At 37.5% G+C, this 22,998-nt stretch overlaps 1 protein-coding gene across 1 annotated transcript in view; it reads right to left on the bottom strand.

Annotated features, from left to right (window-relative positions):
* Positions 1–22,998, bottom strand: part of LOC121382343 (probable cytochrome P450 12a5, mitochondrial) — a 41,414-nt gene that overhangs the window by 5,210 nt on the left and 13,206 nt on the right. The window contains exons 4-7 of the mRNA XM_041511929.1: positions 14,751–14,941; positions 12,598–12,799; positions 4,239–4,407; positions 828–994 (exon numbers count right to left, since the gene is read on the bottom strand). Of these exons, the coding sequence (XP_041367863.1) occupies positions 828–994; positions 4,239–4,407; positions 12,598–12,799; positions 14,751–14,941 (729 nt within the window). The remainder of the gene's footprint in view (positions 1–827; positions 995–4,238; positions 4,408–12,597; positions 12,800–14,750; positions 14,942–22,998) is intronic.

The following is a 22,998-nucleotide window of genomic DNA, read 5'->3' as shown; positions in this document are numbered from 1 at the left end:
ATAGACATTGGCGGGACCCGGATTGTATATTTATTTGGGAAATTCGGAGAACCCGCACAGTTTATTGCCGCGTTCGAGTGTGCTCATAATTACGGTTTCGAAACGCTTCTGAAAAAAAAAGACCACAGGCTACAAAAGGTCCTTTGCTACTAATGTAAACATGTAACGGGTTTCTTCTAAGACTGTATGTCATAATTACCAAATATATGACATCCAATAGCCAATGATTACTAAATTGGCGTGCTCTAGTTGTTGTTTAAAATACAAATATTTCTCATGAATATGTCTCACAAAGGACCTTTTCATAAAATTAGTATTTGCATACACCACAGAATCCAAAAATAACTTTAATATGCCTACACATCATAGCGGAACTGGACGTAGCGCAGTGGAAAAGCGCTCGCCTGATGCGCGGTCGATTTAGGATCGATCCCCGTCGGTGGGCTCATTGGGCTATTTGTCGTTATACCCAGTGCACCATGAGTGTATATCAAAGGCTGTGATACGTGCTATTTTGTCTGTGGGATGGTGCACATAAAATATCCCTTGCTGTTAATGTAGCGGGTTTCCTCTCTAAGACTACATATCAAAATTACTAAATGTTTGATATCCAATAGCGGATTATTAATAAATGAGTGTGCTCTAGTGGTGTCGTTAAACAAAACAAACTGTTAACACCCGATCGCGACCAGCTCAGCCTACCGAACGGAATGTGATTATATGACTAAAAGCCTGTATTTCTGTTCAAGGCACAACAGAATGTTTCGTAGAGCCTTCAGCACAAACAGTATCTCAGTACCAGAGAGAATACAAAAGATAGTTCTTACCGTAAACTCTCTTTGATAACAGCTCGGAGATATGTCATTTTGCCGAGAGTCTCCGATGACACGGGTGAGTGGTCTGGAAGGAACTGGTGTATTTCCGTAACAAGCCGTTCCATGGCCTCGGGATTTTTGCATAGGTTGTACAACGTGAAGCCAAGACAATGAGATGTCTGAAAATAAAGACATACATATTTGTGATAATCTACTAAACATCAAACAAAACGCGAATTTAACTACTGCTGCTGCTGCTGCTGCTGCTGCTGCTGCTGCTGCTGCTGCTGCTGCTAATTCAAGAAGTACGCTTATAGACAAAAGTTCTAAAATGTTGATCACTTCATTCGTGAAGTACGCTTATCTATAAATGTTCTAAAATGTTGGATCACTTCATTTATGAAGTACACTTATGGTAGTACTAAACCAAATAACTTCCGGCTGGGTCAAAGTTCTAAAATATTGATCACTTCATTCATGAACTACACTTATAGATAAACGTTCTAAAATGTTGATCACTGAATTCATGAACTACACTTATAGACAAATGTTCTAAAATGTTGATCACTTAATTCATGAACTACACTTATAGATAAACGTTCTAAAAAGTTGATCACTGAATTCATGAACTACACTTATAGATAAACCTTCTAAAATGTTGATCACTTAATTCATGAACTACACTTATAGATAAATGTTCTAAAATGTTGATCACTTAATTCATGAACTACACTTATAGACAAAAGTTCTAAAATGTTGATCACTTAATTCATGAACTACACTTATAGATAAATGTTCTAAAATGTTGATCACTGAATTCATGAACTACACTTATAGATAAAAGTTCTAAAATGTTGATCACTTTATTCATGAACTACACTTATAGATAAACGTTCTAAAATGTTGATCACTGAATTCATGAACTACACTTATAGACAAAAGTTCTAAAATGTTGATCACTTAATTCATGAACTACACTTATAGATAAATGTTCTAAAATGTTGATCACTGAATTCATGAACTACACTTATAGACAAAAGTTCTAAAATGTTGATCACTTAATTCATGAACTACACTTATAGATAAACGTTCTAAAAAGTTGATCACTGAATTCATGAACTACACTTATAGATAAACCTTCTAAAATGTTGATCACTTAATTCATGAACTACACTTATAGATAAATGTTCTAAAATGTTGATCACTTAATTCATGAACTACACTTATAGACAAAAGTTCTAAAATGTTGATCACTTAATTCATGAACTACACTTATAGATAAATGTTCTAAAATGTTGATCACTGAATTCATGAACTACACTTATAGATAAAAGTTCTAAAATGTTGATCACTTTATTCATGAACTACACTTATAGATAAACGTTCTAAAATGTTGATCACTGAATTCATGAACTACACTTATAGACAAAAGTTCTAAAATGTTGATCACTTAATTCATGAACTACACTTATAGATAAACGTTCTAAAAAGTTGATCACTGAATTCATGAACTACACTTATAGATAAACCTTCTAAAATGTTGATCACTTAATTCATGAACTACACTTATAGATAAAAGTTCTAAAATGTTGATCACTTCATTCGTGAAGTACGCTTATCTATAAATGTTCTAAAATGTTGGATCACTTCATTTATGAAGTACACTTATGGTAGTACTAAACCAAATAACTTCCGGCTGGGTCAAAGTTCTAAAATATTGATCACTTCATTCATGAACTACACTTATAGATAAACGTTCTAAAATGTTGATCACTGAATTCATGAACTACACTTATAGACAAAAGTTCTAAAATGTTGATCACTTAATTCATGAACTACACTTATAGATAAACGTTCTAAAAAGTTGATCACTGAATTCATGAACTACACTTATAGATAAACCTTCTAAAATGTTGATCACTTAATTCATGAACTACACTTATAGATAAATGTTCTAAAATGTTGATCACTTAATTCATGAACTACACTTATAGACAAAAGTTCTAAAATGTTGATCACTTAATTCATGAACTACACTTATAGATAAATGTTCTAAAATGTTGATCACTGAATTCATGAACTACACTTATAGATAAAAGTTCTAAAATGTTGATCACTTTATTCATGAACTACACTTATAGATAAACGTTCTAAAATGTTGATCACTGAATTCATGAACTACACTTATAGACAAAAGTTCTAAAATGTTGATCACTTAATTCATGAACTACACTTATAGATAAACGTTCTAAAAAGTTGATCACTGAATTCATGAACTACACTTATAGATAAACCTTCTAAAATGTTGATCACTTAATTCATGAACTACACTTATAGATAAAAGTTCTAAAATGTTGATCACTTTATTCATGAACTACACTTATAGATAAACGTTCTAAAATGTTGATCACTGAATTCATGAACTACACTTATAGACAAAAGTTCTAAAATGTTGATCACTTAATTCATGAACTACACTTATAGATAAACGTTCTAAAAAGTTGATCACTGAATTCATGAACTACACTTATAGATAAACCTTCTAAAATGTTGATAACTTAATTCATGAACTACACTTATAGATAAATGTTCTAAAATGTTGATCACTTAATTCATGAACTACACTTATAGATAAATGTTCTAAAATGTTGATCACTGAATTCATGAACTACACTTATAGACAAAAGTTCTAAAATGTTGATCACTTAATTCATGAACTACACTTATAGACAAACGTTCTAAAATGTTGATCACTGAATTCATGAACTACACTTATAGACAAAAGTTCTAAAATGTTGATCAATTAATTCATGAACTACACTTATAGATAAACGTTCTAAAAAGTTGATCACTTTATTCATGAAGTACACTTATCTATAAATGTTCTAAAATGTTGATCACTTCATTTATGAAGTACACTTATGGCAGTACTAAACCAAATAACTTCCGGCTGGGTCAAAGTTCGAGGTGCACCCAACTTTTGATAGAGTTAACACCACAAGTCCTGTGATTGGTGATAAATGCTGGTTGGAAAAAAATAGTTTCATCTGGACAAAATATGTATGCAATTTTATTTATCTAGTACCACTGTGTCAAGTAGGCTTGTGCTTGAAACATGCATGGGGTATCTGTAAAAAAAACCCGTACTAAATCTGTTTGCGGAACTAGGGTAGTCATAGATCCTACCCGTTATCTCTCAAATGAGCAACTTAACACCCATTTTTTGCTGATTCACTTTGTAGGGTGAGAGGTGGTTGTATTTATATCCGTGGTGTTTATGTCGATTGATATACTGCAGGTAGGAGTTTTAGCCACATATGTAACTATTGTCGTCTATGGAATTTGATTTGGTAGTATACACCCTTATACACAAAAGTACTAAACTGACAGCTATAAGTTCCCAATAAAAGAGTGGTAACTAACAGTGTCGACGCCGGCGAAGAAACATTCGCTGACGATCGTGAGAACGTGTGCTTCCGACAGCGAGGTCTCTTTTAGCAGATAAGGGATCAGTTTGCCCCTCTCCATGTCATGCTCTGTGGCCATGTCTGTCGTTTCTTCAAGCAACCGCTGGGCGTACTTCAGGGAAATCCTGGCAAATAACAAGTACACACGAAAATTAAACACTTTTATCTGCTGTCTGTCTATTTTGTGTCTATTTTTCAATGTACTATAGTATATAACATTAGTATCACGAAACATAATTTAAACTCTGTTTTGTGCTATTTGTAAATAGTCAGTGTGTAGCATGTAACTAGTATCACAAAACACGTAAATCTAAACGACAAAACCTTCATAGCATTCAATTTACAAAAACAATCATATCTATGCACAAAACAGATTCAATGGTGATCACAATGAAGTTAGTAATTATACAGGCATAATTTTATTAAGTGTTTTACTTAAGATATTTACTACAGTATTAGACTTTTGAAATGGAGTAACAATAACAATATTGTATCTGATGCACAGTTCGCCTTTAAGTCAGGCTATTGTAAGAAGATTATATTGTTGTTTGATTGATTATCAAAAATCATTTGATAGTATTAACAGACAAGTCTTTGGTATACGTTAATTAGAAGTGGTCTTACGGGAACACTCGTAAAGGTATCTAGGTGTGCTTTTTTTACTTCTTTTCGGTTTAATGCAAGGAGAGGTCTTGTCTCCGGTGCTCTTTTCTCATTTTGTAAATGACCTGGAACTAGAGCTGATGAATAGTTGTAATAGCTCATATGAACTAAAATCTTTGAATTTATTATTGTTATTGTATGCTGAAGATACAGTTATTTCTTTCTGAAAGTATAGCAGGGCTTCAAGAAATGTTAAAATATTTAGATAGATATATTATTGCAAGTGGTATCTAAATATTAATACTGATAAGACTAAAATTGTTGTATTTCACAATGGGTGGTGCTATAAACAACAACAACAAACGGTATACTTAGAAGAAGGAATTAGAAATAGTCGATGAATTCAATTGTTTGATTTTAGCATTAAAATATAACAGAAAGTTTGTTGAAACACAAAAGTGTAATTCTAATCAAGGCAAGGAGGCTTTATTTGGTCTATTGAAAAAGTTCAACGAGTGTAATGTTAAGGTATAGAAATAAGTCATATTTGTTTGATACACATGTTTGGAGTATATTGTGTTATTGCTGGGAAGTGTGGGGATATCACAATTCTTCGGATATTGACAAGGTGCGTATGGTCGTCAGAAAATATACAAAAAATTAAGAAATCTTGGCAAATAGTTATATAAAGTATTCTTGAAAAGGGACCTTTTTCTTAATAATAGTGTATAATGTTTATCCTCCAAACCTATACAAAAAAGTAAACTGTATGTATTCGTATATTATTATTTATATTTATATTTTGTATTTTTTAAATTATTATTATTGTTTATTGCACAAATGTTTATCATTCTAGTTTTTGTGAATTGTCGGTGTTTGTATTGTAACTCACTATATAACTGATCGGTATCTGTTTCTATTCTTGTCTGTTTTGAGCTGGCTTTAGCGAATAAATTTATTTTTTGATTCTGACAAGGTCGTTGCTGCTAACATGAGGAGGACTAGCGCGACCAATTTAAGCCTGCACAAGACAGAACTCCGCGTATATACATATACAGTTCATGCTCTCTTTAGTCACTGTCAAAACCGACATCAGACAAATTATCAGGAGGGCGACCAACCGGCCTCGGTGACGCAGTGGTTAAGCAGTCAGACTACAGGCTGGTACGTACAGGGTTCGCATCCCGGTACCGGCTCCAACCCAGAGCGAGTTCTTAAGGACTCAATGGGTAGGTTTAAGGCCACTACACCCTCTTCTCTCCTACTAACCACTAACAACTAACCCACTGTCCTGGACAGACAGCCCAGGTAGCTGAGGAGTGTGCCCAGGATAGCGTGCTTGAACCTGAATTGGATACAAGCATGAAAATAAGTTGAAATGAAAGGAGGGCGACCGATCGATCGCTCGACTGTTTTATTACGCCTAACGCTAGCTGAATTAATGTGACATGATAAAAGACAATGGTACCAGTCAAATCGTTAGCTCGGCCTCTTGAACAACCCACAGGTGTTTGCAAAAGACAAGCATACCCGTCATGGGCGGTGCCAATAGTTGTCAAGTCCGCTGTTTTTAAAATGAGGTCATTTAAAGACAGATGTTTCACATTCAACACACATATTTTTATCGTCCCCCGTAGAAGTCACTAAAACTGCCTATACAAGGCAACTACCAATTGTTTGAAAAAACGTTGGTTTTATTTAACGACGACACTAGAACACATTGATTTTTTATCTTATCATCGGCTATTGGACGTCACACATGGTCATTCACCAATTGTTTTAAGCCTGGGCGCCGACTCATTTTGCGGTTATTTTAGTGGCTAATAGAATGAATGAATGAATGAAATAATTAATTAATTAATTAATTAATTAATACTTACCGACACCCCATCACCACACTACATCGGCTATTGCGGTGTCAAATCAATAGGTTGTAAAAATACTACAGAGGTCATACCATCTGTTATCATCAAAGAAAAGTTTGAAAAGGCATTTCAGTATTTGATATTATTTTTTTTAAATGAAGGACACTTTCCTAAACCTGACTATATTGCGCTGCTACACAAATTCATCAAGTAACGGCACAGGGAATGGCGGTGTGCAGCCACAAGGAAACACTGACGTAGTCGGAGGGGGTGCATGGGGGCTACTCCACCACCACCACCACCCCCCCCCCCATCCACCCCCCATCCCCGCCTCAATCATACCTCTTTTTTCCCCACAATCTTTTACATTTGCCTGTCGCCTCATAACACAACTCATGTCTCTAGCATGAACAGTTTTATTGGTCTCTAAATTTGACCGCCCCTAACCCCACCCCCACCCCCACCCCCACACCCCAGTATAAACTCCTGGCTGTGCCAGTTCAAGGACACCAGGTGCACTGAGACTGTACTGGCGGAGGAACTTGAGACAGTCAGTTATGTGAGATGGCAGACAGCCTTGAACGTCGAGTCTGGGGCTACTTTCAGAACGCAGAAACTAACACAGTGCAGACAAGTCTTCGGATGGTGAGAATGATAGGCAGGTGCGCAGACAGATGAGGAATTAAGTTTATTTTGTTTAACGACACCACTAGAGCACGTTGATTTAATTAATCATCGGCTATTGGATGTCGAATATTTTGCAATATTTCGACATACAGTCTTAGAGAGGAAACCAGCTACATTTTTCCATTAGTAGCAAGGGATATTTTATATGCAGACAGGATAGCACATACCTCGGTCTCTGATATACCGGTTGTGGTACACTGGCTGGGACGAGAAATAACCCAATGGGGCCACCGACCAGGATCGATCCTAGACCGATCGTGAATCAAGTGAGCGCTTTACCACTCGGGGGGTGGGGGGGGAGGGTGCAGAACGTAGCCCAGTGGTAAAGCGTACTTTTGATGCGCGATCGGTCTAGGATCGATCCCCGTCGGTGGGCCCTATTTCTCGTTCCGGCCAGTGCACCACGACTGGTATATCAAAGGCCATGGTATGTGCTATCCTGTTTGTGGGATGGTGCATATAAAAGATCCCTTGCTACTAATGGACAAAATGTTGCGGGTTTCCTCTCTATGACTGTGTCAAACTGACCATATGTTTGATATCCAACAGCCGATGATTAATAAATCAATGTGCTCTAGTGGTGTCGTTAAAGAAAACAAACTATTACCACTCGGCTACATCCCGCCCAAAAAATATGAGGAAACGTTTGGACCCAAATTTAAACACTGTCAGAATTCGGTGTCGTTTTACACAAGACAATGGAATTCAGTTTTATATAAGAAATTAAAAACACGACTAAAAAGGTTTGATGCAATAAATAAATAAATTCGATATAATCAATCAATTAACAAATCAGTACAATATACACACAGTGACGCGCGCGTGCGTGTGTGTGTGTGTGTGTGCGTTTGTGTGCGTGTGTGTGTGGAGAGAGACAGACAGACAAAGACAGAGAGACAGACAAACAGAGAGAGAGGATATAGTATATGTCCATGACAGATGATATTTATGACACAAGTGTATAAATAATCATATTTCCCTAACTAGATCGATTGCAATATGATAATTTAGGCACGAATGTCGTAAACACCACTTGTCATGGGCACGAATGTAATATTCCATTTATTACCGTAGAAATCTCCTGAATGAAAAAAATTGCTCCCTGATTAATGTCATATTAGCCAATCATTAAGCGACAATACTAAGAGAATATACGATTTAATTAAGTCATACCAGGAAAATTGTACGACAAATATTAACTACGTTATGCTGTGCCTCGTAGGTAATAAATATATTTGGTTAAATAATTGCATTCGTGCGTTCTGGGGGTCGAACCCTAGCCGACGGTATATATCCTTTCCTTTTTATGAATATTTTCACGGTCAATGCAAATCATAGCATACCTTTAGTGACCTCGTGCATTCCAACAGTTTGGCATACATTAATATCACAATCAAAAAGTGTTTACTTCTAGAAACATTTTTTTTACTGAATAGCCTAAAGAAACCAGTAACACAAAAGTGCAGATTTACGCAACGACAGCGCTTTCACAGTAGCAGTGTATCGACATACCACGCGACTCTGTTGGAAACCACATAGACAAACTTTATGTCTTTTGAAAAAGTTAATCGCGTATATTGAGTGAATTCAAAAAGACGTCCCATTTTTTTTTAAATGTTTGTATTTGACATTGACATTGACACTGACATTTTACATAAAACCGGTGTCTTTTGAATATAAAATTTTCATTTTAATACATGTCTAACATTTAAAATGGCGTACATTACAAAACGTAATGTGTAAATGTGTTATATCATTGAGATAGATAGATAGACAGACAGACAGACAGACAGACAGATACTAGTTTATTGAACGAGTCCTTTTGTAGATGTTTTTTCTGACACGAGTCTCAATAAAATCATTCCTTGGAGCGAGCTTTTCTTGAGACGAGTGTCAGAAAAAAATATCTACAAAAGGATGAGTATCAGAAATATTTTCTACTTCAATGATTCTTATAATTTTAGTATAATTATAGAATACTAAACGAGCTGCCTGTCCTACCATTTTTATGAAACGAGTACTGTTTTGGTATCTGACGAGCGAAAGTGAGTCGGATACCAACACTGTTCACGAGTTTCATAAACATAGTATGACGGGCAAGCTAGTTTAGTATTTTATTTATTACAAACCAACTGCAAACAAGCCGCAACGCAAAAATAAGCAGATGTCGAGACCTACTACGAGTTATTTTTCTACGATTTTGGCGTGAAGCTTGCGGTTAATAAGGTGATTAAATTCACAATAATTACTGCATTGTTGTTGGGACCAGCAAAGATTGAGATGGGTGAATGGAGTTGACTAAATGTAACGCTGACGTTTTGTACATAAAGCCGTAAAAAAAAAAAAAATTAGTCTTGATGCAACATTGTTTTGGCTTTGTACACTATAGGCCCAAATAAAACACTTAACAGCCTATCTTATCGCAATTTCAATTCATGGCCATATTTCGTAATGGTACACTTTTAAATTGCACTAGTTTGTACAAACACGATTAGATACGATAATTATCTCTGAACAAAACATTTTCAAAAGTAATTTTGCATTTAATGTTTTCTAGCGTTCGTAAGAAGGACACGTCATGCACCCAGTTTATTTTTTGCAGGGATATGCAAAGTGACGTCATTTCATTTTGAATACCGACGTCATTCAAATTAAAAAAACTACCGCGCCAGTCTGCGCGTGCCAATATTACACTAGTTACATATTGAGTAATTGTTATGACATGAGTAATATCTTACACTGGTGTGTAATAATGTAAAATTCACAGCATTTTGCTTTTGTACCGTGACGTCACTCCTTCTCTCAGCTGATATATGATACTTCACTAAAAGGAATGCATGCAGGTTACATATTACGTGACGTCAAGGACTACCGTTGATTAGGGAATGACGTAATGGACAGGTAGCAACGGCGGCTACCGCCTAAACGACGAGCCAACTAATCAATGAAAAGGGCGCGTTACATTCTAGGGGACCAGCGCTAGACAGTTTTTCTATCACGGAGGTTTGGCACGTTTGTACCTGTTGATGGAACTAGAAAGATAAACAAATGGATGGATGGATGGATGGATGGATGGATGGACAGACAGACAGTATACAGTTAAAATGCACACTTTCATATCGCACTTTACGTGACACAAATACACACATTCATGTCGTATGTGTACATGACACAAATATACACCTTCATGTCGTATGTGTACGTGACACAAATACACACCTTCATGTCGTATGTGTACGTGACACAAATACACACCTTCATGTCGTATGTACGTGACACAAATATACACCCGCGTGTCGTATGTGTACGTGACACAAATATACATCTTCGTATCGTATCCTCGGCTGTTTCTGGACAAAATCCGGTTCCAGTAGTGGAGGAGATCAAATTTCTGGGGATTATTTTTGACAGGAGGCTATCTTTTGTTCCTCATTTACAGTATGTTAAAAACAAGGGCATGCAGGCCCTCAATATCTTAAAAGTTATTGGCAAGACTGAATGGGGAGCAGATTGAAAGGTTATGCTCCGACTTTATAGATCTTTAGTTAGATCTAAACTTGATTATTGTGTATGGGTCAGCACGTAAGTCGTACTTGCAAATGCTAGATCCTATACACAACCAGGGACTTCGGCTTTGTCTTGGTGCTTTCGAAATATCTCCTGTGGAGAGCTTGTACGTCGATGCACACGAACCTAGTTTAGGTGCTAGACGTGCAAAGCTTTCTCTGCAGTATGCTACAAAGATTAAATCAATGCCAAACATTGATTTAACAGACATTTTTGAAACGCCTTCATATTTGCCACCCTGGTGTATTAAACTACCGAAAATTATATTTGATCTTGTGCATCTAAAGAAAGATCGCACAGATGCAGTTATTTATAAACAACATTTGACGGAAATCCAAGAGAGATACCGTGAATACATGCCTGTTTACACAGACGGATCAGGGGGTGGGAATTATGTGGCTTCTGCTACCGTTTTTTCCATCAGACACAATAATGTCCAAGAGATTGCCCGATTCAGCATCAATCTTTACTGCTGAAATTTGGGCAACCATTAAAGCCCTGGAACAGGTTATGGTTTCGTGTTCATCGAAATATATTATTTTTACAGACTCACTTTCGTGTCTCAAAGTTTTACAGTACATGAAATTGGAGTGTCCCTTAGTTGGAATGATGATGCGAAAGTGCGTCATTTTATCAGTTGCCAATAAAGATGTTATATTTTGTTGTGTACCCAGCCATGTTGGCACTGAGGGTAATGAAAAGGCAGATTTTGCTGTCAAGTCTACTTTGAATTTGCCCCATGTCGATATTGGTGTCCCCTAATGTGATTATAAATATCATATTAACCAATATATTTTTTCGATTTGGCAAGATCATGGGGGCGGTGCGGTCACGAACAAGCTTCATATTGTAAAGCCAGTCCTGGGAAAGTGGCAGTCATCCTACAGGCGGTGCAGGAAGGATTAAGTAGTCTTGTGCCGTGCCCGTATCGGCCATACGTATTTGATGCATTCATTTATTATAAAGAAGGACCCTCCTCCTCATTGTGAACATTGTCAGTGTTAACCACAATTTGGTGGAGTGTAATCATCTGAAGCCGACGAAAAATGATATATTTGGCAATAGAAATGTTTTGGAATATTTTAATTTTTCCACCATGAATTAATTTTACAGTTTTTAAAACACTTTGCTTTGCATACAAAATTTTAACTCATACTTACCTTAATATTTGTATTGTGTTGGTTTTTCCACACAGATCTTTACACTGTGTATTTACATAATTGTATAAATGATATTTCCATACACATGCACTTACCTTTTTATGACACCCAATAGCCGATGTGAATTTTTGTGCTGGGGTGTCGTTAAACATTTGTTCATTCATTCATTCATTCATTCATTCGTATCGCATATGTACGTGACAACAATACAAACCTTATACATGTAATGCATTTGTACGTGACAAAACTGCCCACCTTCAAATCGCATTTGTATCTGATAAAATACACATTTTCAGTCGCATTTGTACTTGATAAAAACGCTCATCTTCATATCGCATTTGTATGTGACAAAAACGCTCACCTTCATATCGCATTTGTACATTATAAAAACGCTCACCTTCATATTGCACTTGTACGTGACAAAAGTACACACCTTCTAATAACGTCGTGTGCCTTCTTAAACCTGGAAAACAGCGGGGTGTCAAAATACAGGAAGAGAAACCAACTGTCCAGTTCACTGTGGGTGGCGGTCGTTACCTCGGAAACCGCCGTGATGAACGCGTGAGCCTCGCTTTCAACATCCAGCGCGTCGTCCAGCGCACCCACGCGTCTGTTGAAGCAGACGACACCGATAGCTGTAAGCAAAAAACAACAATTAGGTTCAAGCACGGTGTCCTGGGCATGCAGTTCAGAAGTGTAGGTTTAAGCGTGATAAATATTGTTTATAAATTCTGGTGACGATCGTGGCAAGAATATTTAATGATCGTGATCAGTTTCTCATCTATAAAATGTGACTTAAAGAATACTTAGAGAGGTAATTACATTTACAAAATAAATAAAGTTTTTCTTTCCTGGAAATATGCGTATCCATACATTTCACAAAATAAAGCTATTCCTCAAATCTAAGTCAGTGTGCAGTCTTCGGTTCAGTTATGTATCAAGCTATTCCTCAAATCTAAGTTAGTGCACGGTGCTCGGTTCAGCTATGTATCAAGCTATCCCTCAAATCTAAGTTAGTGCACGGTGCTCGGTTCAGCTATGTATCAAGCTATTCCACAAATCTAAGTTAGTGTACGGTGCTCGGTTCAGCTATGTATCAAGCTATCCCTCAAATCTAAGTTAGTGCACGGTGCTCGGTTCAGCTATGTATCAAGCTATCCCTCAAATCTAAGTTAGTGCACGGTGCTCGGTTCAGCTATGTATCAAGCTATTCCCAAAATCTAAGTTAGTGCACGGTGCTCGGTTCAGCTATGTATCAAGCTATCCCTCAAATCTAAGTTAGTGCACGGTGCTCGGTTCAGCTATGTATCAAGCTATTCCACAAATCTAAGTTAGTGTACGGTGCTCGGTTCAGCTATGTATCAAGCTATTCCACAAATCTAAGTTAGTGTACGGTGCTCGGTTCAGCTATGTATCAAGCTATCCCTCAAATCTAAGTTAGTGCACGGTGCTCGGTTCAGTTATGTATCAAGCTATTCCTCAGATCTAAGTTAGTGTACGGTGCTCGGTTCAGTTATGTATCAAGCTATCCCTCAAATCTAAGTTAGTGTACGGTGCTCGGTTCAGCTATGTATCAAGCTATTCCTCAAATCTAAGTTAGTGCACGGTGCTCGGTTCAGCTATGTATCAAGCTATTCCACAAATCTAAGTTAGTGTACGGTGCTCGGTTCAGCTATGTATCAAGCTATCCCTCAAATCTAAGTTAGTGCACGGTGCTCGGTTCAGCTATGTATCAAGCTATCCCTCAAATCTAAGTTAGTGTACGGTGCTCGGTTCAGCTATGTATCAAGCTATTCCTCAAATCTAAGTTAGTGTACGGTGCTCGGTTCAGTTATGTATCAAGCTATCCCTCAAATCTAAGTTAGTGTACGGTGCTCGGTTCAGCTATGTATCAAGCTATTCCTCAAATCTAAGTTAGTGTACGGTGCTCGGTTCAGCTATGTATCAAGCTATCCCTCAAATCTAAGTTAGTGCACGGTGCTCGGTTCAGCTATGTATCAAGCTATTCCACAAATCTAAGTTAGTGTACGGTGCTCGGTTCATTTATGTATCAAGCTATTCCACAAATCTAAGTCAGTGTACGGTGCTCGGTTCATTTATGTATCAAGCTATTCCTCAAATCTAAGTTAGTGTACGGTGCTCGGTTCAGCTATGTATCAAGCTATTCCACAAATCTAAGTTAGTGTACGGTGCTCGGTTCAATTATGTTGAACGTTTGGTGGGTGTGCTAACGTCTTCTTTCGTGCAGACTTTTTTGTGGGATCAAATTTTCAGGATTTTCTGTAGAGAATGAATGGAGAGGTATTATGGTTATGGGGGTGTTAATTTGGATTAGGTGGGTCTGTTTGAGTTGTTGTTGGGTGGTTTGGGGGGCGGTGTTTTAGTGTTGAGGAGTTGGGTTTTTGTGGTTGGGATTTGTTTGTTTGTTTTGTTTGGCTTTTTGTTTGTTGCTTTTTTGTGCATATTATTCCATTTGCATATATTAAAGGAACATATATTTTTCTATATCGATACATCCCACACTACCATTGTCACCATTGTCACCATTTTGCCTCCCCGTACCATCATTTCTGAAGTGATCCTTACCTTCTGTTGAATATCTGTACAAATATGGCAGGATGTCCTCTATGACGTCATCTTGATTTCTGCGTTTGCGAATCCACTCGACAAAATCGTCTGCTACTACTTGCTGGGAGTTCGTATGTGAGTTCACAAATTTCGGATTTGTAATCTTCTTCTGGACTTGGGATCGCACGTTGTACCAGTCTACACCCTGGCTAAAGTTTAAAAAAAAAATCAGGTTTACATTTCGTATATTTCAAACAGGACGGCATGTCGCTTTATATTGATCTGAACAATAAAACCTTCATTTATTGCTTTAGCAGTACTCTCAGAATGTTTGTCTGTAGGAGGACTGCCAGTAACCAGGACACTAATATGTGAGGACATACACATTACACTGACCGTTATGGACTGCAGTGCATGATCAATTTGCTGGGACTATTTCATGGTCTAATTCTTATATGCATCTTTCCTAATTCGTGAATAAAATCTAAACACTATTAGTAAAAGAAACAACAACAAAAACTCAATTGAAAAAACGTGACGCCAAGATATATTTCGAATCTAAGGGAACGTTTAATAAAATTTACTTTACCATGGACTCTATAAACGCAATTTCAGGTTTTAAAAAAAGAGTAAAAAGAAATAGCGTTATTTAATGATAGTAAAATTAGAAATTATTTAATATTACAGCTGTGGAAACGTATTTGAAAGCTATCGTCTAAATACGCCAAAACAAAACATGAAGGCAATGACAGGACTTTGTTTCACCACTATTTCACTTTTCACACAACCAGTGTTAGACATTTCACCGTCATTACACTTCATATCCATTTGTGATAGGTACAATTGTTTAAATTACTCTTTTTTTCAAAAACGATCAGATGCATTGGTAATCATCAAACTAAAAACCTCAACAATTAGACATAAATAATTTACGAGGGAGGTAACTGAAGCATGTTGTATCTAAGTACAATATGACTTTTACAGTGAAAATGTGGGTTTCCACGGAATACAGCGAGGCTCCACCTCTCTCATCATCAGTCCGGATACGTTTCACTCCGCTCGACAACATCAGACTTAAACCAAATCACTCTTCCTGTCTCAATCTTTTCCTCGTTACAGCTTCAAACTAGGGTCTGTGACTTTAAGATACTCTTACAATCTGTGAAGGACACTGCGACTGGACGGCACGACGGTTGGACTCGCCGGGGGTTGTGTGTGGGGTGGGGTGGGTGGGGGTGGGGGAGCTCAGTAGATGATAGGGACGCAAGTAGGGCGTAGGCGGTTTCGGCCCTAGGGTTGGCTAGGTGTGTCTGGTGTCCACTCCCCCCCCTCCCTCCCCCCCCCCCTCGTTTGGTCACACTGAAGTTCCGGATAGGAACAGTGTTCCTTCTTAAATTAACCAATTAAATAAACCTGTGAGGGTTAAGCCCAACCATCATCCTAACCTCCTTGGGGCTAATATATTTTTGGTTATATAATTTTTAAATATTACTTCTATTGTGGAATGCCCGATCTGAAATAGCGCCTAAATTAATCTAGATTAATTAATTAAATAAATTAGGATAATTTATTTTTAATTTTTTAAATATAATATGCGCTTTTTAAATATAATTAATTATTATTAAAATCCCATTCCCCTATTATATTTAAATTTCCCATTAGTATTCTGTCCCGGACCAGAGGTCGGGCCCGGGATGGAGATGCCCGAAACCTTAGTGGTATAGGCGCATGTTAAAAAGGCTCTGTGTGTGTGTGTGTGTGTCTGTCTGTCTGTCTGTGTCTGTCTGTCTGTCTGTCTCTCTCTCTCTCTCTCTCTCTCTCTCTCTCTCTCTCTCTCTCTCTCTCTCTCTCTCTCTCTCTCTCTCTCTCTCTCTCTCTCTCTCTCACACGAAATATCACTTTTATGGTTTCTGTAGGCAATATATTTAAGAATTGAACGTTATATTTTTAACATTCATGCTATCATAAACACCAAAACCGTTTTACACACTGTATGAATGGCGTAGCGCGTTAGCGCGAAGCCGTTCATACTTAAGTGTGTAAAACGGTTTCGGTGTTTCTCAATGCATGAACGTCAAAAATATAACGTTCAATTCTTATAATTTCAAATGCATTAATATTGCCATCATACAAAACTATATTTAGAAACCCAATCGAACTCTATTCCACAATGATTTATAACTGTATCAATACACAAATAAAGGAATTCCCGTAGAAAGTTACCGTCAAATCTCCGATTCATTATAATGATTTACATAAGGTAAGATAAAGTGGTTTCAGTGTTACTGTGTGTGTGGATTTCAGAGGAAGTTTATGATTGTGTGTTATTATTCTCGGAAAGGACAGGTCGCGTAATTGTGCACAAAGGCGTATGTGTTTTCGCGCGTGTAAGACTAAATAAAGCTATGTTCACATATATACGGATCCGGATACGGATACGGCAAAAATCGCTAACCATGTTTTCAACAGAGGTATTCACATATATCCGGACACGGATACGAATACGGTATCCGGATACAGACACAATTATTTTGATCGCCCCATGTAGCGAATGAAATCGTATCCGTATGCACAAATGCACTCCGGAAGTTTGATATACCAGTGTATCAGAAACCAGTGTCATCACAGCAATTAAATATGTATACCCCGTTGTAATACCGTTTCTAATTGCAACACCTTTGACAGTATTTCTACTGCTATGGAGATTACTCATTTTAATTAATATTGATGTGTAAACTATTATAATTATCAGAAGAAATACAGTTCTCTTTTACACTATACAACTTGTTTCTTGTCTTTCCGCCAGAATGCCCTTACCGCCTAATGGAAAGATATGGTTTTAATTACAATATATGGTTTTGTCATTGCAAACAAAAGACCAACAGTAATTCTTTCTTTTAGTGCCCCCCCCCCCCCCCCCCCCACCCCCCCCCACCCCCCCCCCCCCACACACACCAATTTTATATAAAAATATAATTTTTATTCTCTGCTATAACTTCCAATAGAAGCTTCGTTATTTGTGGCCTGTCATATACATTTTGTGTCTCAGTTCAAAACCGGAGTCGTTTAAAGCCCGAATTGTCAGTCACTCACAGTGTAGACGATATTGGGATAAAAATAGAAACGATGGAATCCTTGAGGGTTCCGTTGTTGACGTAATTAATAAAAAGTAGTTTTGGTAATAACATTCTGTTTGTATTTGTTTACCGAATAAGTGCATTTTTCACGTTCATGGAAGAATGATCGTTGGGGTTTTTTTTTGATCACGTGATAGCATTTTTACCAATCCAGACGCCTATTACAAAACAGTAATTATAAAATGGAATTATTTCTATATAAAACGTTCAGAAGCGATCAGGCCCTTTCTAAGGGCCCTATGGGCAACCTAGGGAGACACCTCATCATCCGCAGGTCTTAACTACGAGCTACTCTCGGCCTACTAAAATCCAAACTCATACGTAGCTCCCTACCTTTTATTTTTAGAACGACCATTAAAATTGCGCCAAATTTCCTTCATTAAAATGCCCATCTCCCGCCTGTTATCAACTACGGTTGGAATGCTGGTGCTCCCTTGCACCTGCCAGTGCAGGCGGTCCCTCCTTCATCCTCCCCAACCATTTCCTGTCCTGGACGGAGGAACCGGCCGAGGCCGGTACTTGTGCCCAGGGCAGGCGTGCGCTACAACAGCTTGCTCTGGATGTGCACGTTAACCTTTTTGGAATTGGAATTGGAATATAAAACGTGTATGTCAGCACGAGTACCCGGATGCACTTGAAGCGTTACCATGCCAAACTCGCTAACATTCGTTGTTGGTTGGGTTTCGTGGGGGGTTGGGTTGTTATTTTTGTTTGTTATTTTTTCTTTCTTTCTATGTTTCTTTCTTTCTTTTAAATTCATTGTAAGGTGCATTGTATTTAACGGCCACCCATGTAGTATTCTCTATAATATTTGTCACGTAAATGGTCTTTGATTTTTTAATATATATACCTTTTATTAAAAATTTATATTGCAGTGCATTATAACGCCCCAAGTGTACTGATTATTGTTATCTGTAAATACATGATTTATTTGAATAATAATTAAAGTGTATCAACTACACGTATAAGTCGATTTATGTTTTTCTTGAAGGGTGTAAACTACCAAATTAAATCCCATAGACAATAGTAATGTGTGGCCACAACTCCTACCTGCAGCGTATTAATCGACATAAACACCACGGATATAAATACTACCACCCCTCACCCTTAAAGGGACATTCCTGAGTTTGCTGCACTGTAAGAGTTTTCCAACTAATAAAATATTTCTACGATTAAACTTACATATTAAATATATTTTCTTGTTTAGAATATCAGTGTCTGCATATTCAATGTATTTCTGGTTGTTGTAAGAAGCCCAAACTGGATTCTGTTTTCAAATAATTTCGTACGTACGAAAAAATAATATTTTAGGAAATAAAATGAAATTTAACCTAGTAAATATATTAGAACGATTAGAAACACGTTTCATATACAGTCACTGATATTTTATGCAGAAAAATGTATTTGATATGTAATTCCAGTCATTAAAAATGCTCTGTTAGTCGATAACATATTAAAAGTTGCAGCAAACTCAGGAATGTCCCTTTAATGTGAATCAGAAAACATTGCGGGTGAAGCTGCTCATTTCTGAGATAACGGGTAGAGTCTATGACTACCCTAGTTCCACACAAAATTTGAGTACTTTTTCACATGTACCCCATACATGTTTCAAGTACAAGGCTACTTAACACAGTGGTACCAGATAAAATAAAATTGGATCCATTTTTCACCCAGACGAAACCTTTTTTGGTTTTTACAACCAACACACTTACATTTATCACCAATCACAGGACTTGTGGTGTTAACGTCTCTATCAAAAGTTGGGTGCACCTCGAACTTTGACCCAGTCGGAAGTTATTTGGTTTAGTACAACCTAATGGGTGCAATACTCCGCGGGGTTACACTTTACACATGAGGTATAATAACTTGACATTATGCAAGTAGTGTAATACAAAATAGCATTTTCAGCGGCGAAATACTTTTTTCTACAATAGTATACATAAATGTTTTTTAATTTTAAAAGATACATAAATGAATTATATACATGCACTAATGTTTGCGAAAATAAACTTACTAAGAATGAAGTGACTGGAACCACATTCAAACTGAGACCAAACTAAACTTCACGATGGTTTTATTCTTTAATTACATCATTATTCACTAAAATATTAACACGACTGTGCATGTAATTTCCACATACAATGCTTTTAATATCTGACAAGTGTGTATTGTTAAATTTTATACTACTATTAATTAGAAAGGCTATTTTCAGTATTCCTTTTGTTTATTGGAAATGCCAATTAATAAATTATTCCGGATATATTTTCAGGCTTGTATTTCATTTATTAAATGTCGGTTTCCAGGTATTGGGTACATGACGTTAATTTCAATTCCCGAAAAACGGTTTTTAATCTTTTACTGGAAAAATAACCATGTGCGCTTACGTTCTTAAGCGATGATTATTTTTGGAGAGGACCAGATTGCATTAACACGTTCAACTCTGTGAACCATACTGAACTAGACAGTCTCTGTAGAATGTATAGTTGCCCAGGGGGCAAAATGGAAAAACGGACCCGGCATGCTGTAAAAGGTTTGTCACCTAAAATGATATCTACATATATCTAGGATCACAACACAACCTAGGTGGGCAACCTTGCCAACAAGCTACATGCTGTAAAAGGTTTGTCACCTAAAATGATATCTACATATATCTAGGATCACAACACAACCTAGGTGGGCAACCTTGCCAACAAGCTACATGCTGTAAAAGGTTTGTCACCTAAAATGATATCTACATATATCTAGGATCACAACACAACCTAGGTGGGCAACCTTGCCAACAAGCTACATGCTGTAAAAGGTTTGTCACCTAAAATGATATCTACATATATCTAGGATCACAACACAACCTAGGTGGGCAACCTTGCCAACAAGCTACATGCTGTAAAAGGTTTGTCACCTAAAATGATATCTACATATATCTAGGATCACAACACAACCTAGGTGGACAACCTTGCCAACAAGCTACTGGAAATTGTGTTATTCGCTGTTAAATATGATGGACCTCTACGAAATTGGCGCAGTGTTTTCCACTTGCCCAATAGTAAGTCTTAGATTTCGTCTCTTCTTGGAAAGTGTTCACTTTATGTTTACAGTTGATTCCTCTTTGTTTTCCCCAAGGAATCCGATGGTGCTAATTCAGTTTTGATAGCGTGTCCAACATGACCCCTCGGAACACCCAGTTATTTCCTAAGGGATTAGTATGAAAACTGACTTATATATGTAAATGTTGGTCGATTCGTGGAATGGTTGTCTCGATTTATATCAAATCAAGGATGGCCAGTTCCAACCATTTGTAAGAAAATCATCCTATCCTCACAGCTTTAGTACGATTTGCTCGAGATCACAGATTCTCGTCATTCTTTATTCAAGTACAGCTGTCTCCTTTCTGGACGATAACCATCAAACACAGGATCAAGAGAACTAGTACCTGGCAGTCAATTAAGATAGTCCACAACCCTGTCTGCTCAGTATTTGAAAGTGTGTTAGGGTGGGGATGCAAGATAATTGACAGGAATTATGTCAAAATCAGCAAGAATTGTAGCAAACAATTTATCCCTTTGTCTTTTTTTTTTTTCTTTTCTGTTAATTTGTTAAATGTGACTTGTTATTAACACGATCACTGTATTTGTTGCATCTGTTTCTGAAGTTGTTACCGATGGTTGTTGAGTCTCAGAAGTGATATTCGTCGTGTTTCGCACTAAGTTCAATATGTTTGTAACTCGTTGCTTCTGTGCATTTCTCGAAATGTTGAGTGCAGCCAAATAAGTATTTACATGCATCCTTCGTCCACTTGAACAAACTCAACAAACCACTTGTCTTCTTGGAGAATCCGTGGATGGGTATTTCCATGATCTGATCCATTGATATTTTAATACATGTTTATCACCACTCAGAGAGCCATTGGAATTTTTCTTTCAAGAGTTACTAATAAATAGCAGAGAGTCGGAGTTTTTTAATATTTCTCATCTCTACATACAATTAACTCATGTTTTGTCAAAGTTTTGGCAGTTAAGACCAAAACACCATAACAGGAACTGGTGAACTGTTTTAGGAAATCCTTCCCCATCATTCCTGTATGTTTTAAGTGGACAACATTTAGTAGATCCACATGTCGGTGATGAGTGCATCCATGTGACCATTCATCCAGGGTGTGGCAGTGTTGATTTTTGTGCTTAATTTTTTACTACTTTATCAAGTGTATCTGATGCCTGTTCCTAGTTGAGACTTTAAAATGCAATTTCTGGAGAAACATTCTCAATTTCCACATTGTTACAACTATCAGTTAAAGTTTGTTTTGTTTAACGACAAAACTAGATCGCATTAATTTATTAATCATCGGCTATTGCATGTCAAACATTTGGTAATTTTATACATATAGTCTTAGAGAGGAAACCTTTTCCATTTTTCCATTAGTAGTAAGGGATCTTTTATATATACCATCCTACGGACAAGATATCACATACCACGGTCTTTACCAGTCGTAGTGCACTGGCTAGAACGAGAGAAATAACCCAATGGGCCTACCTACAGGGATTGATCCTGGACCAACTGTGCATCAAGCGATCGCTTTACCACTGGCTAGAACGAGAGAAATAACCCAATGGGCCTACCTACAGGGATTGATCCTGGACCAACTGTGCATCAAGCGATCGCTTTACCACTGGCTAGAACGAGAGAAATAACCCAATGGGCCTACCTACAGGGATTGATCCTAGACCAACTGTGCATCAAGCGACCGCTTTACCACTGGCTAGAACGAGAGAAATAACCCAATGGGCCTACCTACAGGGATTGATCCTGGACCAACTGTGCATCAAGCGATCGCTTTACCACTGGCTAGAACGAGAGAAATAACCCAATGGGCCTACCTACAGGGATTGATCCTAGACCAACTGTGCATCAAGCGATCGCTTTACCACTGGCTAGAACGAGAGAAATAACCCAATGGGCCTACCTACAGGGATTGATCCTAGACCAACTGTGCATCAAGCGATCGCTTTACCACTGGCTAGAACGAGAGAAATAACCCAATGGGCCTACCTACAGGGATTGATCCTGGACCAACTGTGCATCAAGCGATCGCTTTACCACTGGCTAGAACGAGAGAAATAATCCAATGGGCCTAC

This window comes from Gigantopelta aegis, chromosome 9, assembly GCF_016097555.1.
Source record: "Gigantopelta aegis isolate Gae_Host chromosome 9, Gae_host_genome, whole genome shotgun sequence".
In the NCBI taxonomy this organism is placed as follows: Eukaryota; Metazoa; Mollusca; class Gastropoda; order Neomphalida; family Peltospiridae; genus Gigantopelta; species Gigantopelta aegis.
Note: the sequence above shows the minus strand (reverse complement) of the source record. Positions and strands in the feature narration are given on the sequence as shown.